The sequence below is a fragment of the Staurois parvus genome, unplaced genomic scaffold, assembly GCF_062004578.1.
Source record: "Staurois parvus isolate SC_StPar_1 unplaced genomic scaffold, SC_StPar_1.0 ptg000155l, whole genome shotgun sequence".
Lineage (NCBI taxonomy): Eukaryota > Metazoa > Chordata > Amphibia > Anura > Ranidae > Staurois > Staurois parvus.
In genome coordinates, this window is record NW_028317951.1 from 5,125,773 (window position 1) to 5,142,102 (window position 16,330).

A 16,330-nucleotide genomic window follows, 5' to 3' on the forward strand; every position below is an offset into this window, starting at 1 on the left:
ATATTATGGTTGGGGGTCACCACAACATGAGGAACTGTATTAAGGGGTCGCGGCATTAGAAAGGTTGAGAACCACTGATCTAAATGATTCAGGGAAGGATTGGTAGAAAGTGCTGTGGTCAGATGAGACCAAAATTGAGCTCTTTGGCATTAACTTGACTTGCAGTGTTTTGTGGAAGAAAAATGCTAGCTACTGTATGACCCCAAGAACACCATCCCTACAGTCAAGCAAAGAGATGGAAACATTATTCTATGGGACTGTTTCTCTGCTAAAGGTACTGGCCGGCTTTACCACATTGAGGGGCCAAAGAACAGGGCCATGTATTGCAAAATCTTGGATGAGAACCTTCTACCCCAGAAAACTGAAGATGGGTCATGGATGGGTTTTCCAGCATGACAATGAACCAAAACATATCGCAACAAAGGAATGGCTCAAGAACAAGCACATTAAGGTCATGGAGTGGCCTAGCCAGTCTCCAGACCTTTAATCCTATGAAAAATTTATGGAGTGAGCTGACGTTTTTGAGTTGCCATACAACAGCCAAGAAACCTTAAGGATTTAGAGAAGATCTGTAAAGAAGAGTGGACCAACATCCCTCCTGAGATGTGTTCAAACCTGGTAACCAACTACAAGAAACGTCTCACCTCAGTACTTAGTGGAGAAACCCTTGCTGGCAAGCACAAAGTCATGTTTTGCTTGGGGATCAAATACCTATTTTACTCACTGAACTGCATTTATAACATTTGTATTATGTGTTTTTTCTGGATTTTTGGCTGATATTCTGTCTTTATCATTTAAAATACATCTATGATACAAAGAAATGAAGGGTCTATAATTTTTTTTTTTTAAGTGGGTAATGTGACGGGCACAGCGTGAGACCCCAGCCCTTCTCAAAAAAATCGTGACCGAAGGACTAGCCAATGTAAAACCGTGCTGTCACGTGCGTAACAATGCCACACCCAGCCGCACCCTGCACACCAATGTTCCAGTTAATTGGACAACGATCGACGTACCGGCAGCCTGAATGCGATTGTTACTGGTTCAGTTTAATTACGCAATTAACCCTTCACACTGCCGCCACCTCCTTTTATACAGAGAGGAAACTCGGCAATACACTAGGATGATTGGTTAACCGTCAGTATTCCGCTATCTCTACAGACCGGTTATACAGAGGGTTAAATACTCATAGTAGCGTTCTTCAGCAGCAGGGACTCGTAAGTTACATTCAGGAGCTATAGAAACAGTTCAACACTTTTAGAAAGTAAGATTTCCCAAAAGGTCAAAAGGGTGCAGTAAAATATTTACAGAAAGAAGATGTAATATATATATATATATATATATATATATATATATATATATATATATATATATATTACATACATACATACCACAGATAACAGAAGTTTAGGTAAATAAGTACTTGCCAAATAAATGTCTGGGGTTAAGCAGTTTCAAGGCTGATGAGCTATAAAGGGATTTATGGTCTCGCACTCGGCTTCGTTGTTGCCGCACGATTCTCCTTTGCTTTCTGTCCGAGAGATGTTATTTCGAGGAAGGTCTTCACTTCTCTGACTGAACACAAGCCATAACACTTCTTTCTCTTACTCAAACTCTCTTCCCATAATGGACAAGCCAAGCCTTATTTGGTAAAGAATTGTTAGGCAGGGGCTCAGCATAATATGCTGGATGAAGGGGGAAGGAGGAGATACATGAAGCCTTCATACTACAGGGAGAGCTGTGCCTGAACACCAGAGCTGCTACACCTCCCCCTCTAGGTGACTGCATATTAGTTTAAGAAAAATACCACAATGCAGAAATTTGGAGCAAAATGGAGAACTGTGCCTCTCCCTGTGGGCATGATTGTGACAGGTAAACTTACTAAATCTGCAGGTGATCAAATAATTATATGCCCCAGTCTTTCCAATGCATCAACGCTTGCTAACGTTTTGCTGCAGGACCCCTTCACTATCAGTTTTTGCTCTGCTGTTAAGTGTCTTTTTTTCATTTTGAAGATTGTCATACAGTGCTTGCTGACAATGTAGCTTGATTGTGCAGACATAACAGTGTTTTTGATCCTGCATAATCGCCGGAATGAAGTCATTGTTGAGTATCACAGGGTCCAGTTCTGGACACGGCTCATGGCAAAGTGTTTCTTACAAGAGAAAAAATGCTCACTCTTATATTTAAGCTCTCCAGTCCAAGAGTTATCTGATTCTCTGCTGTAAATGCACAAGACTTTTGGGCCTAATAGTAGCCTCCTTTCGGACAGTCCAGTTTGCCCTGTTTTAATCCAGATCTCTACAATGTAACTTTCTGTCACTGTGGAACAAATCAATAATTTTCTTGGACAGAACAATTATTTTGGCAGCAAAGGCCAGTTTGTCTCTAGCCTGTTCATTTAGGAATCCAGCTCTGTAATCGGAGAGAGCCTTCCTTTTAATTTTCTGGAAAATCCTTATGACCGATATCAACCAGTTGGGCTATGGAGGAGTCCTGGGCATCCTGTTTGGTGCATGGGTCTTTGTGTTCAGAGGAGTCTTGTCTCCAATCCACATCCTGAAGCTTCAGGCTATGTGACTGTCTCTGTAGTGTTGGATCATTCTGCTGGAAAGTCATTCAGTTCGGATTCTGTCTAGTAGTGCCACAGCAGTTGTGTACACTAGTTATCATGGATCAATAAAATGTCATGCCATGCTTGCTGTGTGCAACCTAGATGGCCTGGGCCTTGAATTTTCAAAGCTCTACTAGGTGGAGGATCAGGCCTCATCTGATGGCAACTTCTGGTGTAGGGACCCTTCAGATGGCACTAGAGCTGCAGTCCATTCCCGTTTTTTATGTTGATTTCTTGGTTCTGTTCGTGTGTTTACTCTGTTGCTAACTCCAGTTAGACTAATTTTGAATGTTCTGAAGATATAGAATTGTGTGAAAATGGACTGGAAAGAAAATACTCTAAAATCCTTTTTTGCAGAATCTCTTGAGTGGCACTGGTTCTACCTCTCTGTGTACCATTTTGCTTCAAAACAAAGGCATGTTGGGTGTGAGCAGGGTTTTTCTGTGCTGGCTGATTTTTATTTTTATTTGCCAGTATGAATTCTCATTTAGGCGGCAGCATAACCAAAAGGGTTAAAACTTTTTGTCCTTCAATATACCATACTCCAAGAAAAACAAAAATACTAAAGTACAAAACTCCTATGGTACAAGAACAGGGTGTGGTTTTGCATGTGTTGCAGTTATTGTGAATTTCTGTTTCTCCTTTTTTGTAAGTCATTTTTAACTGATCAAAACCAAACCTAGGGTGCCTAATTTGATTTTTATTTCCATATTCCATATGGATGCTGCATATAGCAAATGAAGTCTGATGCTCAAGGGACAATGTGCTGATCTGTGTATGAAATACCACCATGAACATTGGAAAAACAAGCAAGTAAAATGTGAAATTCAGAACGGCTTTTAATCACCCTATTAATAGCTCCAAATACGTAGACAATGAACATTATGGTATCCCTTTAAGCCCTGGTTCTCACTGATGTGACCTGTCATGCAATTTGAGCATTCAAATTGCATGAAAAATCGCATCCAATGATCAGCAATGAAACCGTTCGAATTCGGACTCGCACTGATTTTGATAAGCAGTTCCTGCACTACTTTTGCTGATTTTGGGTGCAACGTGCATAGACATCTGTGCATATAGTCGCACAGATGTCTGCAAAGTCACAACCAAAGTTGCATTGGCATGCAACTTTGAAATCGTGAGACTTCAAGTGACGTTGCACGATTATCCAATTTTGGGCGCAGTATAAACGGGGGGCTAAATCCATGGGAATATATAGCGCTATCTAGAAATATTTTGTTGAATTGATAACATTAGTGCGGTTGTAAAATTACCACTGTATTTTATGCATGTGTTATTTATACATGTATAGATATCCTAGATTGTAAGTTCTAATGAGCGAGGCCCTCTGTTTCCTCTTGTACCAAATTGTATTTAACTGTTATGTCTACCTTCATTTTGTAAAGCGCTGTGCAAACTGTTGGTGCTATTTAAATCCTGTATAATAATAATAAAAATGTAATATGCCCCTGCCTACAATGGAAGCAAAGGTTACACAGAATGGGGGTGACGTTTTAATAGCTTCTTATCTTTAGTCATTACGCTCTATAACTAAAATCTAAAAAAATAAAATTGTGTTTTTGTCGTTTGTTCCTTTTTAAAGTGGAAGTCCAGCCGATTCCTAAATAAACCCTAATATATCTACCCTGGGAAAGGAAGATTTGTGTATACAGGTGTGTGGAAATTTTTGAAAAAAAATACTTGTCCCAGGGACTAAATCAGTGCCCCAATCTACTTGTCCCTCATGACAATCTACTTTTCCTGATAAAAAATAAATTTTAACCAAAACTGTATTTAACCATTAGCCGCCCGGCCAATGGCCGTTTGGCGGCTTCAGAAGTGTCTCTCCACTCCGGGTGCACGCCATTTGGCGTGCTCCCGCACATGCGCCGTTTGTGCTAATGCAGAGCGGCGCAGCAGTGCGATCTGTCACCGGCCGTGCACCTCGGACACGGCCGATGACAGATCCGAGTACCGGCTCCCGTTGCTGGTACCATGTGACCTGCTGTGACCAATCACAGCAGGTCACATGACAGTTGTATACAATGGATGGCTTCATTCATGATGCCATCCATTGTATACTAGTGCCTAGCTGTGAGTGGTCACAGCTAATCACATGCACATGTCATGTGATTAGCTGTGACCAAATCACAGCTAAGCACAAAAAAAAAAAAAAAAAAGCTGAATGAATAGTTTTCATTCAGGTAAATGCTTGCTTATAGCAAAGTAATTCTTTGCTATAAGCAAATTGTGTAAAAAAAAAAAACAAATACTGATCACTTCCCCAAAGTAGTACAATGTTACTATGGTAACATTGTACTACTTTGGTCATAGTAAAATATGAAAAAAAAATCTTAAAAAAATAAAAAAATGTAATAAAAAATTAAATATAATAAAAAAATATATATATATTTTTTTTTTTCATACTGTCACCAGTCAGTGTCCCTGTTCACCGCCATGCCAGTTATATGATGACGCTGTACTGCACTGGTGACAGTATGTAAAAAAAAAAATAGTGAAAATAATTTTTTTAATTTTTTCATTTTCCGAAAAATTATGACAAAAAAATACAACTTCAAAAAACTCGCCATGCCTCTTATGAAGTACGTCGGACTGTCTGCTCTGCAAAAAGGGGTCATTTGGGGATATCTGTACTATTCTGACATTCTTGGACCTCAAGAAATTAGATTGGCTGTCAGTACTTCAGGATTGATCAATATTCAGATCTATACCATAGTTTGTGAACTCTATAACTTTCCTACAAACTAAAAAAATACATCCTAATTTGGGTTATTTTCACCAAAGACATGTAGCAGAATACATCTCGGCCTAAATTTATGAAGAACAATTATTTATTTGTAAACTTTTATAACAGAAACAAAGAAAAATGTGGGGTTTTTTTTCCAAATTTTTGGTCTTTTTTTGTTAATTTAGCAAAAAATAAAAACCCCGGCGGTGATTAAATACCACCAAAAGAAAGCTCTAGTTGTGTGAAGAAAATGATAAAATTTTAGTTTGGGTACAGTGTTGTATGACCGCGCAATTGTCATTCAAAGTGTGAGAGCGCTGAAACCTGAAAAATGGCCTGGGCAGGAAGGTGTAAAATTGCACGGTATTGAAACGGTTAAATCTGAAGTGCTGTTGGGAATGTCTGGGGCTTTTAAAAACAAAAGGGGCTTTACAGCGACTTAAACGTTTAATATTTTTAACATTGCACTGTTTATCTTCTCTTCCCCTCCCTGCCTGTCTCCAGCCCTGCACCCAGGGACTAGCAGGAAGGGGGGAGACCTCGCAGTGTAATGAGCACTGATTGGCTGCCCGTCAGGGTATCCTTTATTCCTTTTGCTGCCAGAGCTGTTTTTGCGATTTTTGCACACGTTTAAAAAATAATTTAAGGCCTGAAGATTACACAAAACTCCAAAACATATATTTTCTGAAAGCAGACACCCTAAAGAATAACATAGCGGTAGTTCCAATTTTGTATGTAATGCGGTATTATCACACTTAAGTTAAATTTAGGGCACAAAAAGCAAAGTATAAATTTTTTTGTAAAATCTAAAAGACGAGGTTGCTTCGAGTAAATAGATATCCAACATGTAAAACCTTTAAATCTGCGTGTGCTAGAGAAATGGCAACAAACTTTAATACCCTATATTTTTTATAGGTTAAGCTTTTAAAGCCCCTTTTAATGGTCTTCAGTTTAGCGTTTATGGTAGAGGTCTGGTGCTAGAATTATTGCTCTTATTCCGGCGTGCGCGGTGATATGTAACATGTTTATCACAATCTATGTTTTCATGTGTAGGCACCCCAGCACGTGCTTTATGTTTGTACGTGTATATATGTGGGGGTGGGGGGGGCTTTGAAAAATTTGGGCTGGGGTGTTCTATGTTTGGGTGTAACTTTCATCCTTTTTTTTTTTTTTTTTTTTTTATTGCATAAGGGACAAAAAGTCCCCTGTATGATGATTTTTGGTGACAGGTTCTCTTTTTTTGGAGACATCCAGGTTCCAAAAGACCCTGCATGTCTCCCCTGAATGTAATGCAGTGCACATCGCACCGCATTACATTCTTTCCCGGCCTTGATGGGCGAGAATCTGTCAATGGGGACCCAGAAGTGGCGTCGCATCACTTCCGCTCTCCTCCTTTCCCTATACCGGCATACTGCCGGCACCCACGGAACCAGTCCCGGGCTCGCATATGGGCAAGCGGAGCCCGGGACATATAACGGGTGGGGGCGGCGGCTGCCGGCTGAATGCTTCCACCTGACAGGTGCTGTCCCGCAGCAGGGCTGAACGTAAATTAAATACTTCCTGCCCAGAGCCCGGAACTACATGTCCTGGGTGTCGGGTGATATAAAATGAACATCCCTGGTATACTTACCTATTCTGAGATCGATCCTGTCACGTGATCGGTTGTCAGTGGCGGCTTAAGTATAGAAGAGGGACAGCCGACAACAGTAAGCATGTGGGTAAAGTCAGCGCCCTGACTCTGCAGCCATTGTCCATTATCTCTCCCCTTTACTTAACCTGGCACCAGGGGAGATCTTATGACCGGATTGCTCTCAGAATAGCTCAGACTCTTCATTTCATAGGGTAGATAGAATGGCATTTAGAAGGGGGGTAGGGAGTAGGTTTAGGCTTAGATGACAATAGACTAGACTTCTACTTTAAGTCCTGAAAATTGCAAGGTAGGATCTCCATGGATCAGACTTGGTTTTTTAGCACATCCCATTAATGCTCAATTGGATTGAGATCTCCAGAATTTGTAGACAAAGTCAACACCTCAAAGACATCATCTATTGCTCCGTGGTCCAGTTCTGATGCTCTTGTGCCCCTTGTAGGCACTTTTTGCTGTGGACACGGGTTGGCATGGGCACCTGGTCAGGTCTGCGGTAAAATGGCTCCACACAACAAACTGCGATGCACTGTGTGTTCTGACACCTTTTCATTCAGAACCAGCGTTAACCTTTTAAGCAATTTTGAGCTATAGTAGCGTGGACTACATGGGCCAGCCTCTCCTCTCTCAGTGGGCCTTGGCTGCCCATGACCTTATTTCTGATTCGCTGATTTTCCTTTTTGTCTAATTTTGATAGGCCATGACCAGTGCAGACTGGAAACATCCCACAAGAGCTGCAGTGTTGGAGTTGCTGTGACCCTGTCGTCTAGTCATTACAATTTGGCCCTTGTCAAAGTCGTTCAAATGCATACGCTTGCCCATTTTTTTTTTTTCTCTATTTTCAACACATCAACTTCAGGGGCAACATGTTAACTTATTGCCTCATACTTTCCACTCCTTCAGGTGCCATTTTAACAAAATAATCAATGTTATTTACTTTACCTGTCAGTGGTCATAATGTTATGGCTGCTCGGTGTGTATTTGAGTACGTGTAGAGCTGTTACCATAACATCCACAAGGAGGTTGTGTGCTAGGACACAAGTTCCCTCTTGCACTAGTTTTCCTGAAACTGTCCACTCAGTGACACTTTGGTCACCATGTTTCAGGAAGCTGAGTTGAGACTTCATGGTTATAAGCTTGAAATAATGAGTAGAAAAACTCAACGCTAAAATCGATTACAAGTAGCTTGAAATTTAGGCTGTTAGACACACACCTAAAATGAAATCTGCTGTAATGTACTGTACAATACAGTATATTGAAATGAGTGCCTCACTTCAAGGTAAAGCAGTTCTTTTTTTTAGATGTTACTGTTAAAAAGCATTATAACTTTAAAAAATTGGGCTAGGGGTCAGATGCAATACACATTTGGGGAAAAAAAAAAAAGTTCAAAATATTTTATTGTTGTTGGATATGGCTTCCCAGCAAAAGTGTGGCCTTTTACTCTTCTTTTTTGGATTAAAAGCAGTATGAAATGTAAGTTAATGGGGTGTGTGTATGAAAAATGTATAAACATTTGTAGGACCAGGCTAAACTTGTTCATGTGTTTATTTCAATTACTTATATAGCACTGTCAATTTACGCAGCGCTTTACATACATACATTGCACATTCCCATCAGTCCCTAACCCTCAAGATCATACAATCTTAGGTCCCTAACTTACTTTCATACATACACATACTAGGGCCAATTTAAAGAGTATCCAATTAACCTTGCAACATGTCTTTGGAGTGTGGGAGGAAACCGGAGTACCCGGAGGAAACCCATGCAGGCACAGGGAGAACATGCAAACTCCAAGCAGGTGGTGCCGTCGTTTAGATTCGAACCATGGACCCTAGTATAATGAATTCAAGAAAGAAATGTGACGTTATTTACCTTATTCTTTGATAGGCAGAAACTAGACCACATGTTTTCAGTTCTGATTTCAACCGTGTTTTTTGTATAAATGTACTTTTTAGGAGTTGTTTTGGAATTCTTTCTTTCTTTTTTTTTTTTTTTTTTTTTTTTGTAGTTTTTCTCACATTTTTTTTCTTTCCCATCCACAATAGGGTGAAGTAGAACAGATTGCAATGATGAAACCAAAAGGGCAAACTGAACACGATGAAGGAATGCTGGAATATTTAGAGGATATAATTGGGTCAGAAAGGTTAAAACAACCAATTGAAATTCTGTGTCGAAGAGTTGAAGCATTAAACCAGCAGAGGGGGGAAAAGGTAAATGTGTAATTTGTTCTTTACTACTTTTTAGATGCAGTATGTGTTTCCTTACTACCACATGGTTGGTCTAACTCTAGACATGGGGCAACATTCTGCTTGTAATGTGTGCCCTCAGCTCACACCCACTGAAGCACCCAACATCTGCAGCCTGGAATCATGTTGTTCTGATCCTAGTGTTTATCTCCTCTTTGGAGGTCTTCCATAGCTCTTTCAGGTGTGGCTGGCAGCTCTACGTGTTCAGCTGAGGTTTTTGTTGTCTCTACAGTCAATATGTTCTGATTCTTGCTGGACAAACGTACCTCACAGGAAACCGTCTAATGCCATTATTCCCAACTATACAATGTTTTCGCTCTTATTGATGAAGTGTGCATTACTCTAAAACTACAGAATATGCCTGTTGCTTGTACCAGTGCTATTAGTAGTCTTGGGTCCTTTTAGAGCCCCTAAGGACCCCCAAACCTTTCTGGTGAATCATTTGTTCCAAATCTTCCAGATGTTTGCTTCCTTCTTTCCATTTCTTTTTGTGAAGACCGCTGTGCTTGGGACATTGTCACTACCATTTCGGTGGAGGAGGCACTTCCCTAAGGATCTGACTGATAAGCAGTTGGAAGTCCTCTCTAAAGATATGTTCTCAATGGCTTGTTCTGTTTTGAATCCGAAGTGGCAGAATGTCATATACAGGAACCGTGGTAAACAATAAAACATTTGACATGACAAATGTACTTCGATCACTTTATAGCAAAAAGAGAACAAAAAAAATACAATATGATATGGGTTACAAGAAAATGTCTATACGGCTGTATTGCAAAAGTAGGCATATGTAGGTGCAGTAGTGATTTGTGAACTACATTTAATAAACCTACAAGAAAAAAAACAGGACCAGATCCTATTTCACTGATCAGCCCTACGGGTGAGCCTACGAACAGAAAAAAAGGAGAAGAAAAGGGAGGGAAGGAATTGAAAAATAGGAAGTGGAGAAGGACCTCAGAAGTGCCCAAGCCCAAACCCCAGGGGCTCGGCGTTATAATGATGTGGAACGGCTGACATAGATCCAACATGCCCATCCCACTATAAGGAATATGTCGTGTATCTAAAAGAACGCTAGTTAAATTCTCATTGATAAAGAAAAAATCCAAGCGGCGCCTGACTTCCGTGAAAGATATAAACTGTTGTTTCCATGCCTTTGCTATGGTTTGTTTTGCCGCCAGTAACACAAGTAGCCAGTTTGAATTGATTTTTAGTTGAGCCCTCGGGTTTCAAATAAAGAAAGACATGCCACAAGTCCCTTGGGAAGGAGCATGATAGAAAGGAATTCAGACGTTTTGAGAACTTTCGTCTAAAACCGGGAGAGCATGGGGCATATTCACTAGATATGAAGAGGGTCTCCCAGAGTGGTACAGCCCTTGAAACAGGTCCTGGGGGCGGTAGGGTGGAGATTTGCTAGACTGAACAAAACTAGTTACCACCTCTTGACCATTTTAAAGGCTGATTCCATGCTGAGGATATTAATTGAGCAAGAAGATAATGTTGTCCAAATTTGTGACCAACAGCCCCTATCTTTGGTACATTTTAGGTCTATTTCCCAGCTGGAAACAAAAGTGTGAATGTTAGGGTTTGGAAGGTTATTCAGGTGCATGTAAATACTAAATATAAGTTTTTGGGGGTCAGAGGTGTATGGTGACAAATATGTTCAAATAATGGCAGTTGGGTCGTTAAGTCTTTATCAGAGAGCACTGAAGTCAATTTAATGTTTAATTTGCAGAAATTGGAAAAGTTCCGTTGTAAGAGCTTGGTATTTATCCCTAATTTCTGCTCAGGTGTAGACAGAGCGACCAGTGAGGAATGAGTGGACACAGGGAAGATTGCGAGGAACAGACCCACCAATGGAAGGTGCTAAGGGGACTCAAGGCCTGGCTGGAAAAGGGGTTTCCCAAAAGGGGAAGGAGTGGCAGGTGTGGAGAGATTAGACCACTGGAATATTTGGTAGAGTCCCACACACACAAGTGGGGCATTGAGGGACTGGTTACTGCGGGCCTAGATTTAGGAGGAAGCCACAGAAGTGAGCAGAGGGAGACAAGAAGTTGTTTATTGAGCGACCCATATAGGGACTCGTTGTGCCATGTGTATAGAGGTCATAGATGCGATTTGGGCAGCTATATAGTATTTAGAAAGGTTAGGAACTCCCACGCCCCCTTGCTTCTTCAGTATCGAGCATAGTGCGTTTGGAATCTTGAAGTCTCTTGTTAGACCGTATAAATCTCGACATGGTTCTGAAATGATTTAACAGCACAGGAGGGGATAAGGACAGGGAGAGTGTGAAAGAGGTATAAGAGCTTTGGGAGGATTGTCATATTTTTACGGCATTGATTCTACCTATCCAGGAAAGGTGGTGGTGAGACCAAGATGTAAGTAAAGCTTTGAGGCAACGGAAAAGTGGAATATAATTAGTCTCATAAAGTGTGTGGTAGGATTTGGTGATTCGAGTTCCTAGGTAGCTTATATGGGTATTAGGCCAAATTAATTTAGAATTGTTTCATTAGGGCGACCTTCACTTCAGGGAGGGAGATGTTGACGGCAGAAGATTTATTTTCACTAACAACCAGGAGGAAATGGTGGAGAAGAGTGTGTAAGGGTGAGAAAGAGAACAGGGAGCGTAGTATGAAGTAGAGTCAGAGTCAAAAGCAAATTGTCTGCAAACGAGCTAACTTTGAATGATTGTTGGCCAACCATGACTCCTTTTATATCCAAATTAGATCTAATAAGATGAAGTAAAGGCTCTAGGGCTAAGATAAAGTGTATAGCGGATAAGGGGCACCCCTGATGTGTGCCCTTATGAATTGGGAAGGAAGGAGATTGCCAAGAAAGGTAGCGAAACGAAGGTGAGCGATATAAAGCCTTCAGCCAAGATTGAAAAGAAGGTGGGAAGCCCCACTTGTCCGGGACATAATGCATGTACTCCGAGGAGAGGGAGTCAAAAGCTTTATGTATATCAAGATTGAGAATCATACCGGGGATTCAGTTTTGATGCATCAAGTGGATTAGATGGATTACTCTGCGGGTGTTATCGGGAGCCCGCATATAGGGAACGAAGCCCACATGGTTGTTGTGGATAAGATTGTGTAAAAATTAGTTTATTTTAATGGCGAGCCTCTTGGCGAGAATTTTAATATCGATGATTAATAAGGAGATAGGGTGAAAATTATGTGGGTCTTAGAATCCGTTCCGGGTTTCGGTATCATAACTATATAGGTGGCCATTGATGACTGGTGTAGGTCAGAATGGAAGCGCAAGTGATTAAATAAGTTGACTAAATGGGGGTTAGGATGCCAGAGAATTTCTTGTGAAACAACGCTGAGAAGCCATTGGGTTTGCGTCTGATGGCCGCGAGGACCTCAGGGACGGTTATATCAGCTTTCATTTTATCCAACATAGGTGGAGAAAGGTTAGGAAGGTGAATATCCTGGAATAATGTGTCAGCTAGGTCCTGTCAAGAAGGTTGGTATAAAGTGGATAGAACTGAAGTGAAGGAATCTACAATTTTAGAGGGGTTAGCTGTGATTACTTTATTGGGTAAGTGCAATGTGATAGGTTTGACGTCTTGAGTGGGCTTTAGTGAGGTTAGCTAACAACGGGCTCAGCTTGTTGGCGCACACGTAGTATTTGCACTGCAACCACCTAATCTGGTTTTCAGCCTTATCATTCAGAAGAAGGTTCAGCTCCACCCTAGAAGCATCTAATTGTTTGCCTAAGGAGGAAGAGCGGGTAGCTTTGAATTGTGCTTCCAGCTGCGTGAGACGGGAAGATAAAGTTGCTACCTGGGAATCCCTTGCCTTTTTCTTACGGGATGCTAATTGTATAAGCTTAATAAATAAATAATATATCCACCTGCGCTGCTAGATCTATTGAGAATAGTGCAAACAGCTGCTAACATCCAATCCTCACCTTCAGATGGATATATACATCCAATTGATTAAATATTGATGTAGCGCTGAAATATTCTCAAAAGTCAATCCCAAAAAAATGCTCAGTAAATATCAAATATACATCCAAAACAGGCATGGTGGCTTTTAACTGTGAGCAGTGCACTATGTGTTGAGCTTAAATTCCTGCAATTCAACTATATCGTGACACACAGTGATTCACTCTATGGAGTATAGGTCACCTCTTATCAGTGGTTATAGTAACAGTGATAATAAAATGTCCACAATATTCAGTGTGAATTATACTTTGTTGAACACACTAGAAACGATGAGAACACATGCGTCTGTGCCAGTGACCTATACTCCAAAGAGTGAATCACTGTGTATCACGATATAGTTGAATTGCAGGAATTTAAGCTCAACACATAGTGCACCGCTCACGGTTAAAAGCCACCATATCTGTTTTGGATGTATATTTGATATTTACTGAGCATTTTTTTGGGATTGACTTTTGAGAAAATTTCAGCGCTACATCAATATTTAATTCATTGTATAAGCTTCCCTCTGAGTGTAACTTTATGGGCTTCCCACAAGGTCGTAGGAGATGAAACAGAGCCAGAATTGTCTGTAAAATAAGTGGAGATGGATTCTCGAATGGTGTTAGTCGTTTCATCGAAAGCGAGTCATTGAGGTACCAGGAATAAGATTGGGGGGCTGAGGCCAGATACTTGCAGGTGAGTAATTGTGAATGATCAGACCAAGGGGTAGATATAATCTTAACATTGAGAATGTCCGAGATGAATGGTTGGGGGATGAAGTGGTTTATTCGCATATGATAGTCGTGAGGTGTTGAGTAATATGTATAGTCTCGCTCCCTGGGATTAAATTCTCTCCAGGTGTCCACCAAAGCATATTCAGTCAGGAGCTCTTTGAGTTTAGCTTGCGAGTTAGCATCAGTGGAGACCAGGGAGGAGGTGGTAGAAGATCACTGGTCCAGCTGCTCGTTTAACACAATATTGCTGTCCCCCATCATGATCAGTGTTCCCTTCCTATGCAAGGTAATGACTTTTTAACAAGTGGGAGAAAAGCAATGGTGATGGGCATTAGGGGCGTAGTAAACTATAGTTACTTCCATATCTAGGCTCATTCCCTGTAAGAGCAGGCAACATCCTTTGTGATACGCAATTTCAAAGCAGCATATGAAAGGGGCGCTTTTGTGGAATTCCACCAAAACACTTCTTTTTTTTTTTTTTAATATTATTTATTTATTTTTTCCTCAAAGGTCGCCTGAAACAGCTGAGGGTAATTTTTTAATTTTTGTGGAAATATTTTGGAAAGGAAGATGTGGAGAACCATGTCTCCTGCAGGCCGACAATATGGGCTCGGAGTGAGGCATAAAAAGTAAAACTACACTTGGGTTCCGGGGGGGGGGGGGTAGTTGAAACCCTTTACGTTATAGGACACAATAGCAAATAGAGAAGTAGCCATCATGGTGAGTAGAGGGTTAAGCATCTGAAAATTGCAGCAGAGGTCCAGATTGAATGCATCAGACTCAAGCATTCCAAAGTCCAGGAAAATTAAATAGAATAAACAAGAGAATAGAAGAGTAGAAAGAGGGGGAAAAAGGAGTAGAGTGTGCTCAACCGCAGGGTCGTTAGGGAAAAAAATGCAGCAGCAGTCAATGGCAGTGGTTATATGCACAGCCATAGGTGGCGGTAGACTGGGCTGGCCGTGTGTGCATTTCTTAATTTAGCAAAATAAAAAGGAGAACATAGAAGGTAAACTTTGCGTAAAAGTTGCCTGACATGGAGGGTGGGGGAGCAAAAAGTGGAAGGGGGAGAGGAGACAAAAAGGGGGGGGGGAAATGGTACTTTAGTAACACTGGAGCCAGTCACGGGCAACCTAAAAAGTAGGTGTGCAGAGTCCAAAATAAAAAGGTGGACCAGGCGGTAAGGGCGGCCAAAAGAGGGTTTAGACAATGTTTCAATCGTCGGCTGGGACATCAGGCCTGGAGGTAGGTCTGCTCTGCCTTGACTTGGGGCATTGTCTTCGAGGCAATGGCTACCAGAGGGGGGGTGAGGTGAGGAAATTTTCGGGAGGAAGATTGTGAGGTTTGTGAGCCCGATGAGGTTGGGAGCATGAGTTGCAGCTTGGTGAGAACTTCTTGGGCTTCTTCCCGTGAGGTAAAACGTATGGGTGGCTTTGGAAGGAAAACGTTTAAATGGGAAGTTCAATCGGTATTTGATGCGGTGGCTTTGTAGTGTTTAGAGGAATGGTTTTTCTTCCTTGCGCTGCAGAAGTGTTTGCAGGGCTAGATCAGAAAAGATTTGGTATTGGTGTCATTGGAAAGTGAGATCTCTCTTAGACCAGGCCGCTTGCATAATGGCTTCCTGGTCTTGTAGAAAGTGGGCTTAACTATGACATCACGGGGAGGTCCCTTGGTTCTTTTTGGGCACAAAGCCCTATGCATCCTGTCAAATTCCAGCCTCCCAATTAGGGTTCCTGGGATGAGTTCTTGTAATAAGGCTGTAACTGTAGAATTTAAGTTGTCTATGGATTCAGGAAGGTCTCTAAACCGAAAGTTTCCCCTTCTAGTGCGATTCTCCAAGTCCTCAGGTTTTTGGAGGGCAGAGGTGAGGTCTAGTCTGATGGGGTCAATATCTTGTTTGTGATTATCAATCACCAGGATAGCATCATCCATTTTATATTTAAGATCATCGATACAGGAACCTATGTCCCTTATTTCATGGATGATCTTAGCAGTGAATGGTTCTGTTGCCGTAGTTAATTCTTGTTGAAGTTTAAATTTTTCAAGGAGGACAGAGTCCCGGACAGTCACCTCTGTGGGATCAGTTATTTGCCTGGCAGAGAGGCTATTGTGAGAGGAGTCTTCCAGATGGGAAATTAGCTCCTGAGAGGACAGTGAGAGGTCAGGTGAACGTCTTGGAGAAGCCATTTTGTAGGAATTGCTGAAATTTTAGATGTGCTTGAGGAAGATTTGGTTGGTTTGCCTGATGTAGTGGCAGATAACGTTCCCATGATCCCAGGGAGGATCAGGAGCATCTGTAACAGGGCCACCCAGGTACAATGATAAAGGTGAACAATAAGGGCTGCAGTAGGTGTTGGAGAGATCAATCCAATGAGCATAAAAATTGAGCTAAATTATAAGCTCAGAAGTTCCATGGAAGGCCC

The 16,330-nt window shown here is 41.4% G+C and overlaps 1 protein-coding gene across 1 annotated transcript in view; it reads left to right on the forward strand.

Annotated features, from left to right (window-relative positions):
• Window positions 1-16,330, forward strand: part of SMC4 (structural maintenance of chromosomes 4) — a 109,254-nt gene that overhangs the window by 28,567 nt on the left and 64,357 nt on the right. Inside the window, exon 6 of the mRNA XM_089675438.1 lies at window positions 9,051-9,215. Coding sequence (XP_089531564.1) covers window positions 9,051-9,215 — 165 coding nt within the window. The remainder of the gene's footprint in view (window positions 1-9,050; window positions 9,216-16,330) is intronic.